Here is an 18,753-nt window from a genome sequence, read left to right as displayed (position 1 = left end):
TCATATAGCTTATTCTGCCACTCGAATAGCTCTATAATCATTCTCATCGTACAAATGTGGTCAGTGCAGGATCTTCGTGCCAGGAATCCAGTTTGGTTTTCTCTTGTAACTTTATCAAATTGCTTCTTCATTATTTCAAGCATGATTCGGGTCATGATTTTGCTTATTCTGCATAGTAGGGTGATCGGTCTCCAATTTTTATATTTGGATAGCAATTTTTACAATTAAGCCTTGCATCCATTCTCTGGGTAGCTCTTCGGTTCTCCAAATTTTATTTAAAATTGTGTAGGCTAGGATGAGAGGTCATAAATATGCATTATTTCAAAATATAATGCAAGGAAAAATAGAAGGAAAACGGCATCCAGGCCGTAGAAGAATGTCATGATTGCGAGATTTCAGAGAGTGGTTTGGCTGCACCACTAATGAACTTTTTAGGTCAGCTGTAAACAAGGTCAGGGTAGCCTTGATGATTTCCAATCTCCGATAGGAGTAGCACAAGAAGAAGAAGAAGGCTAGGCTATTCTAGTAGTATTATATTCCGTTGTCTTCTGTTCCAGTAAAATATTTATAAATGGTTTGTATTTTAGGTTGTCCCCAGGAGGAGAACAAAATGAAGATTATGGAAACGTTACATTCATCTCGTAAAGGAAAATACACAGGTCAAGATGCTGAAAGAAAAATGTTAAATAAAAGTATGAAAGTTGGCACTGAAAACAGATCTTACAAATGTGAAATATGTTTCAAGCAGTTTACTGCAAAAGGTATTTTGAAAACTCATTTGAGAGTGCACACTGAAGAAAAACCATACAAGTGTGATATTTGTTATAAGGAGTTTATTAGAGCAGATGTTTTGAAAACACATTTGAGAGTGCATACTGGAGAAAAACCGTACAAGTGCGAAATTTGTTTTAAACAGTTTGGTCAAGCAGGTAGTTTGAAATATCATTTGAGAGTGCATACTGGAGAAAAACCGTACAAGTGTAAAATTTGTTTAAAGCATTTTATTAGAGCAGATGCCTTGAAAAGACATTTGAGAGTGCACACTGGAGAAAAACCGCACAAGTGTGAAACTTGTTTTAAACAGTTTGCTCAAGCAGGTGATTTTAAAAAACATTTGAGAGTGCACACTGGAGCAAAACCGTACAAGTGTGAAATTTGTTTTAAACAGTTTGGCGAAGAAAGTAATTTGAAAAAACATTTGAGAGTGCACACCGGAGAAAAACCGTACAAGTGTGAAACTTGTTTTAAACAGTTTGGTCAAGCAGGTAGTTTGAAAAATCATTTGAGAGTGCATACTGGAGAAAAACCGTACAAGTGTAAAATTTGTTTTAAGCTGTTTAGTGAAGCAGGAAGTTTGAAAAGACATTTTAGAGTGCACACAGGAGAAAAACCGTACAAGTGTGAAATTTGTTTAAAACAATTTAATACATCTCATTTAAAAGTACATTTGAGAGTGCACACTGGAGAAAAACCATACACGTGTGAAATTTGTTTTAAACAGTTTGCTAAAGCAGTTAGTTTGAAAAATCATTTGAGAATGCACACTGGAGTGAAACTTTAGTGATTGTGAAATTTGTTTAAAGCAGTTTAATACATCTCATTTAAAATTACATTTGTGAACACATCTTTGAGAAAAACCTGAAATTATACGCATATCAAATATGTTGTTAATAGTTTTTTATTTTGTTTTTGGCCTTGGTTTGAAATCTTTAGCTGCGTAATTATAACGAATAATGTGTGTATTGAGTAAATGTTTTGTTACTCAGTAATATTGACGTCATTGTCTTTACAAAGACACATTTATTTAATTCGAACGTATGCACATATGAAATAATCCCCCAATGAAATAATAAATACACACTTATTCAACTTTATTGTACCTAACATAAATCAATTGAGGGGGTTAGAAGTAAAAGATAAGAGGAGGAGAGAAGGAGAAGAGAAGAGAAGTAAAAAGACTGAGACAGAGAGGAAATCTAACTGATTCTGACGGAAACATCATCTTAGATAAACAGAGTAAAATTAGAACGTGGACAGAATATCTAGAAAAACTATTTGAAAACCAGATAACACCTTTGAGCTAGAAGAAGAGGTAAATGATGGACCAAGAATATTACAGCAGGAAGTTTATTCTGCCATAACACAGCTAATAGGGGCGTGCATATAGAATTTCACTTCGGAAAAAATCAAACAAGATAGAACTTTTTGTAATTTCATTAAAAAATGTTTAGTAAATAACATATCAAAAAGTTCTACTCAAGAAGTGGGTGCTTCATTTTTTATTAAACAAAAATGAACTACGAAATTAGATGTTTTTTTAAATAACTCCGAAAATATAAATTTTAGAAAAAAACTGACTTGATCATTGAAAAATTCAGAAAATTTTACAAAAAAAATCTTATATAAAGAATTTTCTAAAATTAAATCTGTATCTTCTATAATTTTTTATCTATAATGCTAAAGTCACCCTTCTCACAAACATTGGCGCACTGTAAACTAACGTACGGCGAAGTGAACGGTTAAGTTATATTAATGTAATTCATTAACTAATGGATCAAATGAAATTTTACAAATTGAACATAAAAGAAAAATAATTAAGCTATTATATATATTATATCTTATGGTTATAATAGAAAGAAATAAAATGTATGGGCATAAGTACGGTGTGGGCGAAAAGTGAGCCTTACATGAATTTTGTTTAAAAATGATTTAAAAATGTGTAACTTATACAATTTTTCTTATAAAACTCTCAATTTTGCACAACTTACCTTTCAAGCATCTTATGCTTTGGGAATTTGTTTGGGAACTTTGGGAATGATGTTGCATATTTAAGTTGTTAAGGGAGATGGTTGTAAAGTTTTTTTGCGGAATATAATATAGGTTTCTTTACTAACTCAGTGGATGGGATCGGTAAATAAATATCAAAGATTGAATTTCTGGTGGAGTAAAGATGATTGGGTCTTGCTGGAAAGACATGAAGGTTGTTACGAATTAAACAAACCGTTTCTAAAATATATAAAGATGGAAGTGTTAAAATTCCGTGATCTCTGAAGTAAATTCTGCAATGTGTAGATATTCTGAGGCCAAACAGATATCTTAGTGCTCTTTTTTGCAATTTAAAAATAACATCAAATTGAGCAGCTGTACTAGAACCCCAAGAGGAAGACCATATCGAAGATGAGACACGAACAACGAAAATTAGAAGATGCTAAATTGAGTTCCCTTGAGACAGATCTTATTGCATAGCAAGCTGAGGCGAGTTTCTTACTTAACGAATCGATATGAAGGGACCATTTGAGGTTGCTGTCTAAAAAAATACCAAGAAATTTTACAGAATCAACGGTACTGATCTGGCTGTTTATTAAGAGGCAAAGGTTGAAGAACTCCTTTATATGATAATACTACTGTTTTATTTACGTTAAAAGAGAGTAAAATTAGAGTCAGACCAGGTCTTTATCGTCAGTAAATCCGAAGTTATAGTTTCGTGAAAAGATGCAATAGTTGAGTTGCTCCAAGTGATACTGGTATCATCAGCAAAAAGAAAAATTTTCCCATCGATTTTTAAATTAGTGATGTCATTTATAAAAATATAAGGAACAGAAGAGGACCCAATACTGAACCTTGTGGTACTTCACATACAATGTTTTTGAGACTAGAGTCAGCATCATTTGCTCTAACTAGTTGTTTCCTATTATTCAAGTATAATTGGAACCAATTCAAAGAAATACCTCGAATTCCATAGAAATTAAATTTTTTAATCAGGATGTCTTGATTTACACCATCAAAAGTTTTGGCATAGTCACAGAAAGAGAAAACAGTGGCAGTATAAAGATTATTGTTTAGTGCTTGGTAAACCTCATACTCTAAGAGCTAGAGGCGAGAAATCATCGTCATAAGTAATATGGAGTTTGGCATGTGAAATGTGTCTATTGTATGTTGATAATTATGACCCCTTTCAGGCTGACACCTCAGTGGATACAGGGAGTAGCAATAAGGGATGAAAGGAGAAAGTTAACGCAGTCATTAATGGTTTTCACCTCTTATTTTGTTAAACCTCCATCGATTTACATGAAAATTGGTGAGTAGTTAGACCATACCTCAAGAAATAAAACTGATATGGTGCCAACGTGCGCTTTTACCCTGGGGGTGGATGCCACCCCTTCTCAGAGGTGAAAACTATTTTACTAAAAATAACCCCACTAATCGATAGAGGGACAAATTTTAAGCAAAATTTATTACCTCTAATTATTAAAATAAATCAATACTTTTTGAGTTATTAAAGATCAAAGATTTAAATTTTTCGTGAAATAAATGCATGATGTAGTAAAACGGTTTTTCGTAAATAATTCAAAAACTGTAAGTTTTATCAAAATAGTTATGATTACCAAAATTGAAGATAATAAAAAATAAAAGAGATTTATTATTCGAAAAACCTTTGAGAATTAATAAAAAGTGAGTTATAGGTGATGGAATGTATATTTTTTTCGGCTAGTACCCAAATCTATGTATTCAAGCTAAAATAACGGGAAAACGGTGCATTTTATAAAATATATTTACTGAACACTTCGTCAAAGTACTTAGAAATATGTATCAAATGAGCTCCCGGAAAAGTTGATACCATTAAACATTATGCTACAAACATTTTTCAAAGTTTATGCTCCAAAAATTTGGAGCTTAATTATTGTATTATTTATATAAGTTTTTATAATTATTTTAAGACATTTATATAAAATATAGCAAAAATGTATTTGAATATTATGTCAAATGTGCCCATTATTGGACACCCTCTGTTTCTGTACGTATTCAGTTTATACAGGGGCGGTTCTGGACCAAAAAAAGTGGGGGGCAAGGGAACACAACCGGTGAATAAACAAGATAACGTGCCTTTTTAACGAAAATCATAGTACAAAAGTACTATATAAATACTATAAAAATAACAACGCAACTGAAATACATTTGATATTTGATCAATATTTCCAACCGTCAATTAAAGACTATGAAAGATCTACAAGAGGTAACAAAGAAGCCGATCGCGTTTTCTGTATATCAGGACCCAATCAAAAGAGACCAGTCGATTTTATTAAAGAGTTAAGAAATAACAAATTCAAAGAGGCTTTGGTTCGATTTTTTTTTACTTATTGAGCTGATAACGAAATAGCACCTTTTCTGCAAGGTAAAATAATATATGTTAATTTTGTTGAGTGTCACAAGTTTTTCGTTAGTAAAAATGGAGAAGTGCAGAAAGACGAAGCTCCATATTTTAGTTGTCCAGCTCATGAGGAGGCAGACACTAAAATAATATACCACGTATGTCAACTACAGAAAGATGCCAATGTAATCATAAAGTGCTCAGATACAGATATTCTGGTTATTATGTTAAGTAATATGCATCACTTGAAGAGTAATTTACACATTTGGATACAGTTTGGAACCGCAGGAAAAAAACATTATATTGATATCTGTAAAATTTATGAACATTTTGGAGATTAAATATGCAAAGCTTTAGCTGGTTTCCACGCTCTAACTGGCTGTGACTATAATCCATGTTTTCATAGAAAGGGAAAAAGAGACCATTCAATATTATGAAATCATTTGAGCAATATAAGGAAGCATTTTATGCTCTTGGAGATATCGATTTTGACTAAGAGACGGTTTTAGAAATTCTAGAAACATATATTTGTCACATATACGGTACAGGGATTACAAAAAGAATTCTCCAAAGAAAAGTCAATGACATACGGCTTACAGTATTTAATCGTCGATATAAGCTAAAAGACGTAAATGAATCATTTTTTAAAAAATATCTGAAAAATTTTGATGCATCAACTTTACCACCATCTCAATCTGAGCTATATCAACATCTTTTACGAGCACGATACATTACAAGTATTTGGTTGAACGCCTATAAAAAAAATCCAACAGATCTGGTTATTGAACAAAATGGTTGGGAACTTGCTGAAAATAACACAAATAAATTCAAATGGTTTGAAGGGCCTCAAATGCCAGAGATTGTTAGAGATATTATTTTTGAGAATGAAACAGACGATGAGATGAATGATGAGCAAGCTGATGATGACATTCATAATAGCGAAAGTGATGAAAATAATCATGATAGCGATTTTAGTGAATGTGACAGCGAAAGTGAAAAATAAATAGTATTTTCAACGAAAATTTTGATTTCGTTTATAAATTCGCAAAGTCCGTTCGTTCGTTCCTGCGTTGCCACCCCTGCAATATCTGGAGCTTATGTACCGCTGTCAATGTAGTTTTGTCTCCTGAATCCAAATCTGAAAACGGCATTTCGATATCTCAAACCATCTTCGAGATAACCGACCTCAAAGACAAATTGCATCTCGGGATAGCAATTTATGATTTTTTAGCAATTTTAGATAACGAGATAATTCTACAATGGAGACACTGTACGTAAAAATGTTAATGGAAATTTCATATTATTTCAAAAATATATTACTTCATATAAACTGTAAAAGAATTGAAATATCAAATAAATAAATATTACTTATTAATTTTAATTTAAGTAATGTTAAATGGCAGGTTACAAATTTTTGGTGCTGTCTACCCAATGACGTATTAACCCAATTGTTGAATACCCAGTAAAAATAAGCAACGGCAAATCTAGGGGATTTTTGTTATTGTATGATGTAGTTGGAAACAATGTTATATAAGTGTCAGATGTCAACTACAAGTAAAACATGTGTCAAAAAGAAAAATAAATGTTGATTTTGATGTTTAAGTTATTTGTAGAATTATTGAGTTTTCTTTTAAAATAAAACTGACTAGAAGTACTTCGGTGTTTATTTAACATCCACGCAATTCTGCAAAACATCAGGTTATGGGCCCAGATCACTTGTTTTCGTGAGTATTTCGCCAGTAAAAAAAGTCAGTGTTGAAGAGCCTGTGTCGGTAGTTTGCCGCGGCCAACGAAAATAAAAAAGAAAAGCTGAAAAAAAGGTGAAAAAGAAGCTCGAGTATATATACATAAAAAAAGAAAAACATAAATCCGAAAAATGGAAAATTCATCGGCTGCGTTGAAACTTAGTGGTGGTGACAACTGGGTAGCCTGGAAATTTCAAACAAGGGTAGTGCTAAAAAGCCGTGGTTATTATGACATAGTAATAGGAAAGTCTGTGAGACCGAGCACTACTGGAGATGACCAAAAGAAATGGGATGCTGGTGATTCAAAAGCACAAGAATTTATAGTAACCAGAATAGAGCAAGGCCCTATGACACACATTTTATCCTGTGAGACCTCGAAAGATATGTGGACAAAGTTGAAGTCTGTCTACGACAAAGAGTCAGAGGTGAGCATTCATTTAATGCAACAAAAGTTTTTTCTCTTGGAGTTTTCATCAGGTAAAAATGTTGCCTCATTCATATCACAGCTTGAAGAGATAAAAAATAAGCTAAAGCAAGCTGGTGAAGAGCTGTCCGATAAAATGATCATGACAAAAATACTTATGGCATTGCCAGAGGAATATAAGCATTTTCGGTCCGCATGGGAATCCGTACCATCTGATAAACAAACCCTAGATGAACTTACATCAAGACTACTTATCGAAGAAGAAAGAAGTAAGTCAGCACAGGGCAGCACAGCATTGGCGATGAAAAGTGATACAAGCAGAGAATTTAAAGGGCAAAAGAAAACCAGGTTAAAGTGCCATTTTTGTGGCAGAGGTGGCCATATTGCGAAAAATTGCTTTTTCAAGAAGAAAGAGAGAGATAATAATAGCCAGAAAGACATAAAAGTATGCAGTCAATGTAAAAGACGAGGACACAACTTACAAGAGTGTTGGTTTAATAAAAATAAAAATGAAAAACAACAGACAAGCAGAGAAGAAAATAAAATTGACAGTAATGCATTCATGGTATATACTGGGAGTAAGAAAAATAAAAATGAATGGTGCTTGGACACAGGAGCTAGCGAACATATGTGCTGGAATCAAGATCTGTTTGAAGAATTGATAGAGATAAGCTATAAAAAACAAGTAAAAGTCGGAAATGGAGAAAAATTACCAGTTAAAGGTATTGGAAAAATAACTCTATGGGCATTTAATGGTAAGAAATTTATAAAGTCAACCCTGTCAGATGTATTATTTGTGCCAGATTTAAAATTTAATTTATTCTCAGCTGGATGTGCCTTAGATAAAGGTTATAAGATGTTTTCAAACAATGAAAAATGTGAATTTTATAATGACAAAGGAGAAATAAGAGCATTGGCAACACGGGATAACAAATTATACAAAATGTTATTCTCACAAGAACAAAACACTGAAACCTTTGCAAATATTTTAATTTCGGAACGCACCCCTAACGAAAACTTGTCTGACGGTCAAGTTCAAGAAAACAGCTGTTTAGTAGATGTATTTTTATCAGAGTGTAATTCTGCAAAAACAACAGAAAGTTTGAGAGTTTGGCACTGCAGACTAGCACATCAAAATACTACATATGTGAGAAACTTTTTAAGGCAAAATAACATTGATTTTATAGACGAAAAATTCGTGTGTGAACAGTGTTTAACAGGTAAACAACACAGAATACCATTCAAGTTAAGTGAATCAAGAGCAAGTGAGCCATTACAATTAGTGCATACAGACGTATGTGGCCCTATGGAAGAAGAGTCTTTAGGGGGAAATAGGTATTTCCTGTTGTTAAAGGATGACTATACAAATTATAGGTACGCGTATTTCATGAAAAATAAATCAGAAGTTAAGAAACACCTTAAAAATTTTATATCATTAGCCGAGAGAGAGACAGGCTACAAGATGAAAACTTTACGATCAGATAACGGTTTAGAGTTTATGAACCAAGAAATAAAGGAGATGCTTGACTATCAAGGCATAAAACATCAGAGATCAGTAGTGTATACGCCTCAGCAGAACGGTAGGGCTGAGAGGGAAAATAGAACCCTAGTTGAATCAGCCCGAACTATGATACAAGGGCAAAAGTTGAATAAAAACTTGTGGGCAGAGGCCATACATACAGCAGTGTATGTTTTAAACCGAACAGGCCCTAGTAGCATAAAAAATGTGACACCTTATGAATTATGGTACAAAAAGAAAGTCAATAATATTTCTACACTCAAGAGTTTTGGTTCTAGAGTATCAGTGCATGTCCCAAAAGAGAAGAGATTAAAATGGGATGCAAAAAATATGTTTGGTTTCTTTATTGGCTACAGTGAGGATGTAAAAGGTTACAAAATATTTGTCCCAGACAAAAATAAAGTTGAAATTCATCGAGATGTCATATTTTTGCCCGAGAAAACCATAGAAATAAAAAATGGGGAGACAGACATGAATAAAAACATACAGATGATATGTGAGGAGATAAAGTCAGAAGAAGATGACAGTGAAGCAGAAGAACCTCAAAATAATAGAGAAGAAAGCAGTGAGAGTGACCTCGAAACTGATAGCAGTATTGAAGATGTGAATGAAATAGAGCAGGAGCATGGATATGACCTGAGAAGACATATAAAAAGACCCTCAAGATATGATGATTATGTTCTGGATGATGACGAAATGAGTTTGTTGACTTTTAGTGATGATGAAGAACCCCAGACGTATGATGATGCAGTGGCCAGTAGTGAGTGTAAAAATTGGAAGAAAGCTATGCAATCAGAAATAAATGCGTTGCTAGAAAATGAAACATGGGAGTTTGTGCAAAGTAGTGATGGTCAAAAAGTCATTGAGTGCAAGTGGGTGTTCAAGAAAAAGAAAAATGAAAATGGTAAAGTAGTGAAATATAAAGCTCGTTTGGTAGCTAGAGGTTTTCAACAAATTGGTATGTTTTTTAATGATATTTATAGTCCAGTAGCAAAATTACCATCAATAAGGATTTTCTTAGCCATGTGTAATACTTTTGATATGAAAATTCATCAAGTAGATGTTTGTAGTGCATTTCTAAATGGGGATATTAAAGAAAATGTTTTTATTTCACTCCCAAAGGGATTTAAAGAAAAAGAGGGCACTATTTGCAAATTAAGAAAATCCTTATATGGTTTGAAAAGTTCACCTAAAAATTGGAATGACAAATTTCATAATTTGATGCAAAATTTGAGTTTTTCAAGATCTGAATATGAATATTGTCTTTATATTAAAGTAAATGAAAAAGGTAGGATATACATTTTGCTGTATGTTGATGATTTGCTGTTGGCAGGTACAAATGATCAAGAAGTTGAGAAAATAAAATACATTTTAAACAAAAACTTCAAAATGAACGACTTAGGTCAAATAAAACATTTTTTGGGTATGTGCATAACTCAAAATTTGTCTGAAGGCAAAATAAAAATTAATCAAACTGTTTACTTAAAAAATGTTTTGAAGAAATTTGACATGTCAAGCTGCAAACCATCAACAACACCAATGGATAATAATTTTCACCACGATTTTCTCAAACGAGAAAAATCTGAGAGCATAGAGATAGAAAAGAAATGTAGAGTTGCTATAGGATGTTTGATGTATGCAATGTTATGCTCAAGACCAGATTTGTGTATAGCTATAGGTATATTAAGCAGGTATCAAACATGTGCAAGTAACGATTTGTGGGTAGCAATAAAAAGAGTATTGAGATATATTCAAAGCACAGTTACTATGAGTTTGATATACTATAAACATAAATATAAACAGGAAAATTTGATAGTAGGGTACTCAGATTCAGATTGGGCAGGTGACCGTACTGATAGAAAATCTACATCAGGATATGTATTCAAAGTTTTTAATTGCACGGTGTCATGGGCATCACGGAAACAGTCTACAGTCAGTTTGTCCTCTACTGAAGCTGAATATGTTGCACTAAGTGTATGTGTGAGTGAAGCATGTTGGCTAAGATACTTAATGTATGATTTAAAAATAAAACCTGATTATGTAGCGGTTCTAATTCATGCAGACAATCAAAGCGCTATAAGGGTTAGTAGAAATCCGGAATTTCATAAAAGACTAAAACATGTTGATATTAGATTTCATTTTGTACGAGATAAAATTAAGGAAAATATTGTTGTATTAAAATATCTTAATACAAGTGACCAACAGGCTGACATATGTACAAAACCATTAGGTTTAACTCTGTTTAAAAAATTTAGAGAGTTGCTAGGTTTAGAATAAAAAAATTAATTTAGATCTAGGAGATTTACCGTTGAGGGGGGGTGTTGAATACCCAGTAAAAATAAGCAACGGCAAATCTAGGGGATTTTTGTTATTGTATGATGTAGTTGGAAACAATGTTATATAAGTGTCAGATGTCAACTACAAGTAAAACATGTGTCAAAAAGAAAAATAAATGTTGATTTTGATGTTTAAGTTATTTGTAGAATTATTGAGTTTTCTTTTAAAATAAAACTGACTAGAAGTACTTCGGTGTTTAATTAACATCCACGCAATTCTGCAAAACATCACCAATAAAGTATTATGTATATTATATTGTATAATATACAGTGTGTCTACTTAAGTTGGACACATATATTACGGGACACTTTTTTATTTTTAATTTTACGAAATAAAGTTATAATTCATAAAAAGTTCTGCATCGTCTAAAACCTACGATTCAATCATCAGATAGCAAATTTTATCTATATTATAGGAGGTATTTTAAAAAAATATGAATTTCGCTCAAGATTAAAGCACCTTTTTTTCACACTGTTGTAAATTATTGTTACTACGAAAAATTGTTTGGAATTAAAGACTGTGTTCTAATATATGCAATAGTTGTTGTTATTATAATTAAATAATTAATAATTATTATAATAATGTAACTATTATCTACATTCTTCTAATAAAAAGAAAATATTTAATTTTTTTCTCAAATTAGAGATACCTCCCAATCATTTTCATTTATAACTCTTTTATTATTAATTTTACGAACAAAAATTATTCTTCATAAAAAGATCTGCATGGTCTAAAATCCAAAATGCATCATAAACATAAGATTATATAAAATTGTATCGATTTTAGTCGATGTGTAAAAAATATGAATTTTGCTCAAGAAATTCGCTCAGAAAACGGCCTTTATAGCTCACAATATTTAAAGCGTAGGATATAATTTCACATTAAACATAATTTTTAATTGTAAACAACTTTTCATAATAGCAATTTTCCATATTAGGAATTTAAATACATAAAAAACAAAGTTTTCGTTATAATAATGCTCGCATTTTTAACTTGTTATATTTAAATTGTAATAAAACGAACTTGATAATGAATCATAATCCTAACTTCATTCCCGAAATTCCTTTAAAAATTCCTGTTTCAAACAAATTTCAAAATAAATATATAAATAGCGAATGTTTTAATTTCCACTTTTTCCTAAAAACTCGAAAGGGTTCTCTGATTTTCATCATCACTTGATTAGCTTTGATGTTATAAACTTCATCTGGAGCTCACTTGATAGGTATTCTTGAGTACTTTGACAAGTGTTCAGTAAATATATTTTATAAAATGCACCGTTTTCCCGTTATTTGAGCTTGAATACTTGGATTTGGGTACTAGCCGAAAAAAATATACATTCCATCACCTATAACTCACTTTTTATTAATTCTCAAAGGTTTTTCGAATAATAAATCTCTTTTATTTTTTATTATCTTCAATTTGGGTAATCATAACTATTTTGATAAAACTTACAGTTTTTGAATTATTCACGAAAAACCGCTTTACATCATGCATTTATTTCACGAAAAATTCAAATTTTTGATCTTTAATAACTCAAAAAGTATTGATTTATTTTAATAATTAGAAGTAACAAATTTTGCTTAAAATTTGTCCCTCTATCGATTAGTGGGGTTATTTTTAATAAAATAGTTTTCACCCCCGAGAAGGGGTGGCATCCACCCCCCAGGGTAAAAGCGCACGTTGGCACCATATCAGTTTTGTTTCTTGAGTTATGCTCTAACTACTCACCAATTTTCATGCAAATCGATGGAGGTTTAACATAATAGAAGGTGAAAACATTTAATGACTGCACCAACTTTCCCCTTTCATCCCTTATTGCTACTTCCTGTATCCACTGAGGTGTCAGCCTGAAAGGGGTCATAGTTATCAATATACAATAGACACATTTCACATGCCAAACTCCATATTACTTATGACGATGATTTCTCGCCTCTAGCTCTCCGTCTATCATGTAGTACAGAAAACATGGCATCAGTGGTACATTTATTAGTTAAAAAGCCGAACTGATTTTGTGATAAAATGTTGTTATCAACGATAGAGGACATAAGTCGAGTTTTAATGAGTCTCTCAATAATTTTGGAGAGTACCGGTAGTAAGGCAATAGGTCTATAGTTGCAGGCATTAGATTTTCCACCACCCTTGTGAAGAGGAATAATAATGGCTGTCTTTACGCACTCTGAAAATTTACCTTTTTCGAAGGAATCATTAATAGGCTATTGATTATGTATTTTAGAAAGGAACTGCAACATTAACGGGGTTTTATTGTTTCATATAGTCAATGGACCTCTAAATATTAAAAACCCGCGATGTGCTACCATTTAAAGGGGTGCGTTTTTAAGAAAGGGGTGAATTAGTCCCTAGGCACAGGGCGAATTAGGGTGAGTTCTATGCACTTTTGGTACAAACACATCTACAGCAAAATTGTTCCAGGTTAAATTTACTATCCAAATATCACATTTTAAAGTCAAAAATATTTCTTTTTACAAAAATATATTCAAAAGAAAAGCAAGAAAAAAACACAAAAGGTATCAATTTTGCTTTTTGGCCCATAACTTTTTTCCAAGAGGATATAAGTATAGACATTCCTTCACAGGAAAAAAAGAAGAAGAAGTCTCTATGATTTATGGTTTCCAAAACAGCCCATTTTGGCCTATTTTTCTTGTTACTTCTCAAACATTGTTCTGTAACTTTTTTCTACGTAGCTTTAGGTATATGCAATGTTACATTTAATAGGAAGAAAAGTAAATTACCTTTAAAACGGTCTAACTTAAGAGGCTGTATAACTATTTTTAAGCAAGATATGGTTGTTCAAAGTTTTATACTTGTAATGATTTTTGATATATTTTATGATTATTTTTAAATTTCTCGTTATAACTTTTTTTTATTGTATATGTAGGTGTATACATTGTCTAATAAAAAAGAAAGCTTATTTTCTTTACTGTAAAATGGTGTATCGTAAAAAATTCTGGGACTATTTTTAAATAAGATATCCAAATGTGACATATTATACACATGCAATAGGTCCCACTAAAGTGGAACCATATGGAAAACTTTTTTATTATTAACTTTATAAAAAAATTATTCTTTATAAAATGCTCTCTATATAGTCTAATACCTAAGATGCAATCATCAGATATAAATTTTTATCAATAGTGTACGAGGTATGTTAAAAAATATGAATTTCGCTTAAGAGTAAAGTACCTTTATATTTCATAATATCGAAAAGTGTTATTAAGAACAGTTATTTGGAATTAAAAATTATGATATAATATGCAATCATATTTTTCTAATTGAAAACAATAAAAAAATTAAAATTTTTCTCAAATTACGGATACTCTTGGATATCCTATGGATATCGTGTTTAAAAATTGTCCTAGAATTTTTTGCAATACACCATTTTAAAGTAAAGAAAATAAGATTTTTTATTCCACAATGTATATACCTAAATATACAAGAAAAAAGTCATAATGATAATTTTAAAAAATAATCATTAAAAATATAAAAAATCATTAAAAGTATGAAACCTTGAAAAAACATAACTTGCTTAAAAAGAGCCTTATAACCTTATACAGCAGACCAGTTTAAAGGTAATTGAATTCTATTTCTACTAAATGTACCATTGCATATACCTAGAAACGCGTAGGAAAAAGTTACAGAACAATGTTTGCGAAATAATGGGGAAAATTACACAAAAATGCTGTGAGCGGAGAACTTTAAAAAATCCTATTTCGAAAATTATAAATCTTAGAGAATCCTACCAAACTTCATTTTAAAGAGGAAGGATGGAAGTTATTTTCTGCTAAAGCAATGCCTATACATATATCCCTGTGGAAAAAAGTTATGGGGCAAAAAACAAAATTGCTTTCTTTCGTGTTTTTTTCTTGCTTTTCTTTTGAATATATTTTTGTAAGAAAAACTATTTTTGACATTAAAATATAATATTTCGATTGTAAGTTTAACCTGGAACAATTTTCCCGTAGACGTGTTTGTACTAAAATTGCATAGAACTCACCCTAATTCACCCTGTGCCTAGGGACTAATTCACCCCTTTCTCAAAAACGCACCCATTTAAATGGTAGCACTCCGCGGTTTTTTATAATTTAGAGGTCCATTGACCATACAAGACAATAAAATCCCGTTAACGTTGTAGTTCCTCTTATTTTGAACATAATCAATAGCCTATAATTAGTGAGACGAGGATTTCCAGCACATTTTCTGTGAGATTAGAGAAATTTTTTATAGATAGTCCATCAGTACTCATGATGATTTGCTTTTGATACTATTGATTGTTTGGATCAGTTCACAGTTATCGACTGGTCTTAAAAGAATGAATTCGAAACCTTTCTTGAATTAGGGAGATAGGAAATGGGATCTTGTTGTGACACAATAGTTGATGTTATATTTTTACTCACATTAACGAAGTAATCATTTAGACTTTCAGGATTTGGAAGGGAAAATGATTGAGCTGTGTGTTTTATTTCGAAGATCGTTTATTATAGACCAAGTTTCTTTTGCAACACTTTAGAGCTTCCCAGACGATTTTGATAATAGGCTTTTTTAGCTGATTTGACAAGTTTTAGATATGTTGTCCTGTACTTCGTGATATATTCAGTGACAGAAACATTGGTAGTAAATTTCTTTATGTATAGTAGTGAACGCATATTCTTGGTTGATATGCGGATACCTTTCGTAACCCAAGGTTTCCGATGTTTTGGCTTGATAGGAATGAAAGGAAATGCCTTATTGAAGATGCGGAGAAGCTTATATAGAAAAACACTGAAATTATAGTCCACGTCTATAGAAGGAAAGTGCCACTAAGAAGTTAAGCATAAATTTTGGAATTTACGAAAATTCTGGGCGGAAAAAATCTTACCTAAACGCCGGGTTTTTGAGGAGGGTTTGCTGAAGATGTTAAACTTTGTATACACTGCTTCATGATCAGATAGTCCCGCATTAATAACTGTAGAGCAGACATCAAATGGTGAGAAACCTGAGACAATATAATCGATTATGGTAGATGTAGTTTTTGTAATCCTTGTAGGAGAATTAACGTGCATTGAGAGCCCAAACGATTCAAATATGTTGGCCAGGGACACTTGGGTAGCACAAGCAACAGCATAATTAATGTTAAAGTCTCCGCATAGAATTTTTCTGCTTTTATGAGGCAGGTCATCTACAATAACAAATTTAGCAGGTTGTGAAAAAATAGTTCCACGGTAGTCAGGTGATCTATAAATGCAAATAATGTAAAGATTAAAATATTTATTATAAACTAAGGAAAACTCAAAGAAGGATTCACTTAACGAGTCATATTTTGTTACCATAGAAAAATCATTATTTCTACAAAGAATTAGGGTGCCTCCATGAGCCGAACTTGGACGATCATACCTGGCAATTGTGGTATATTTTTCTACAAAAAAAGGCTCGTTGACCTCAAACCAGTGCTCTGTAACCGCAACTATCGGGGGAAATCCTAATTCCTCCAGAAACAAAATTAATTCATCAGTTTTATTTCTTATAGAACGAATATTAATCAGAACCATGCCAAAGTTGTCATCACTAAAATAATTTGAGGTTTCTAGTCCCTCAGAATGGCTCAGAACACGTCGTGTTGTTTAAAAATTTCGCTTTGGAGAGCCAGTGGAATAATATCTTCGGTGACATTCCCTTGACTTTTGTAGGTGTATAATGCTTTCCGAAGTGAGGAAGGACCTATAAGCGGCAAGATTAGCTTCCACTTCAGCTGGACCAATTCCATAGGCATCGTTAAATTCTAGAAGAACTTTTCGTAGTTCTTCAGTCTTAGTAGGTAGTTGAAACCTCTATACTCTGGGTATAGAAATTTTTGAAGAAAAGAATGACGAAATATGGGGAAAATAAATGAGAAGAGATTTAAGACAAAAAGAGGGGCTTAGCTCAGAAGGAAGAAAAAATAATCAAAAGGGCAGAGAGACACTACATCTCAAGTGGGTATTCGGCTAGCTTCAATACACCGAATATTGGCTTTAGAGATATAAAAAGGAAAGATTTGATAATGAAATGATAGTATGTAATTAGAAAGAAAATGAGACCTGTTAATACAGAACTTAATACAACTAGGTAAGACCACTCGCCCTCCTGGGATTGTATTTCTACCTCGACGACGGTGGGAGGGCCGAGTAACCGATCGTGGTCCCTAAAGTTGTGAGGGGAGCACGACCGGTGAAACCAAGGACAGTCCCAGCGTCCAGCGACTGTGCACCGGGTGAGCGCCGGACACCGCCGCTGGACGCTAAAAAGGCGTCGCAACTGAGGCGAGCAGTTGCGACGCCTTTCGCCTTCAGCAGATGTATATCACCCTCCAACTTCCCTACGGCTACTCTAATCCCTAAAAGTTAATCTCGTCCACCTCAGCATTGTGACCGGGAGTCGATGGGGGGCCCCAAAGCAGTGTGCGGGGGGCTCCGCCATCGGGCTCTGATCACAAATTTCTATTCGAAAACTTCTTCGACATACCCACTACGAGTAGCCGTCATGTCTTACCCCACCACACATCCATTCCAAATCCCGCGTAACAGGGGAGGCAGCAGTTACGCGGAAACTCCAGGTAGCCTGTGAATACAAACTGCCACTGCGTCCGGAGGCAACCGTGAAAAAAAGCCTAGAGGAGTAAACCTCAATAAAACAATCCCCACTATCACGGTGGAAGGCATCGTGCCAAAGATATGAGAGATGCGAGGGTTAGAGCATCACAAACGATCCCTTCGGGATACCTGGCGACCTCCCGAAGTAACCAAGCCTTGGCGTGGTAAGGGCGCACTGCCGCGCCAGACGTATAGTACGTCCCAACTCGTGGGAATTTATATGAGTACCAATAAACACAATTCTGAACAGACGGGGGTGAGTGAAGACGACCATAGGCGAGACACGGACAATGGAACGGATATGGAAAATGAGAATAGGAAAAAACAGTCGCCTGACGACTTGAAATGGGAAGAAGGAATGAACAGTTTTGAGAGGGAGCTCATAAACTCACATAAAAAGAAACAGAAGATGAACAGGTCGACTGCCCCAAAACAGTCGACACTAGTAGGGGATGAAATGCTGGAAAGCAGTGAAAATGATGACGATGAGATAGGGGAGAAAAGATCACAAGAGGAAGTGGAAAAAATAGAAAAAGGATGGCAAAATATTCAGGAGAGGGTGTTAGCCTCTTTCTTGCTTGATGATGAAACCATGAATAAGAAGAAAAGGAAAGGGGACAGTCTAGAGAGAATAAATGATCTGAAAAGGGAGAGACTGGAAGAGAGTATTAAGTTTCCTAACGAAACCAAACAACAAAAAATAAACAGGAAACTCGAAGAGTTAAATATAAAACTAATAGAGATATTTACTAACCTAAGCGAAAAAAAGGGGGAAAAGGTGGAGATGGATACGGAATTAAAAAAACTGTTAGGGGTCATAAAATCCACTAACAACAAAAAAGAAGACGACAGTATAGCCGAAAAAACACAACAAGAAGTAAAATGCGATCACTGTAAGCTAAAAGTGGAACAAGAAAGACAGAGAGAAGAGCAAGAAAAAATTAAAAGGGCTCTAA

The 18,753-nt window shown here is 33.2% G+C and overlaps 1 protein-coding gene across 2 annotated transcripts in view; it reads left to right on the top strand.

Moving 5' to 3' along the window:
- Positions 1-18,753, top strand: part of LOC126879529 (zinc finger protein 501-like) — a 60,673-nt gene that overhangs the window by 24,557 nt on the left and 17,363 nt on the right. The window contains exon 2 of one of the 2 annotated variants that reach the window (XM_050642633.1): positions 588-1,662. The exons of the other annotated variant lie outside the window; for it this stretch is intronic. Within the exon in view, the coding sequence (XP_050498590.1) occupies positions 588-1,561 (974 nt within the window). The 3' untranslated portion in view covers positions 1,562-1,662. Of the gene's footprint in view, positions 1-587; positions 1,663-18,753 lie in introns of those variants that run through there. 2 annotated transcript variants of the gene reach the window in all.

Source organism: Diabrotica virgifera, chromosome 2, assembly GCF_917563875.1.
Source record: "Diabrotica virgifera virgifera chromosome 2, PGI_DIABVI_V3a".
In the NCBI taxonomy this organism is placed as follows: domain Eukaryota; kingdom Metazoa; phylum Arthropoda; class Insecta; order Coleoptera; family Chrysomelidae; genus Diabrotica; species Diabrotica virgifera.
The sequence above is the reverse complement of the archived record's forward strand: the minus strand, read 5'-3'. Positions and strand labels throughout refer to the sequence as shown.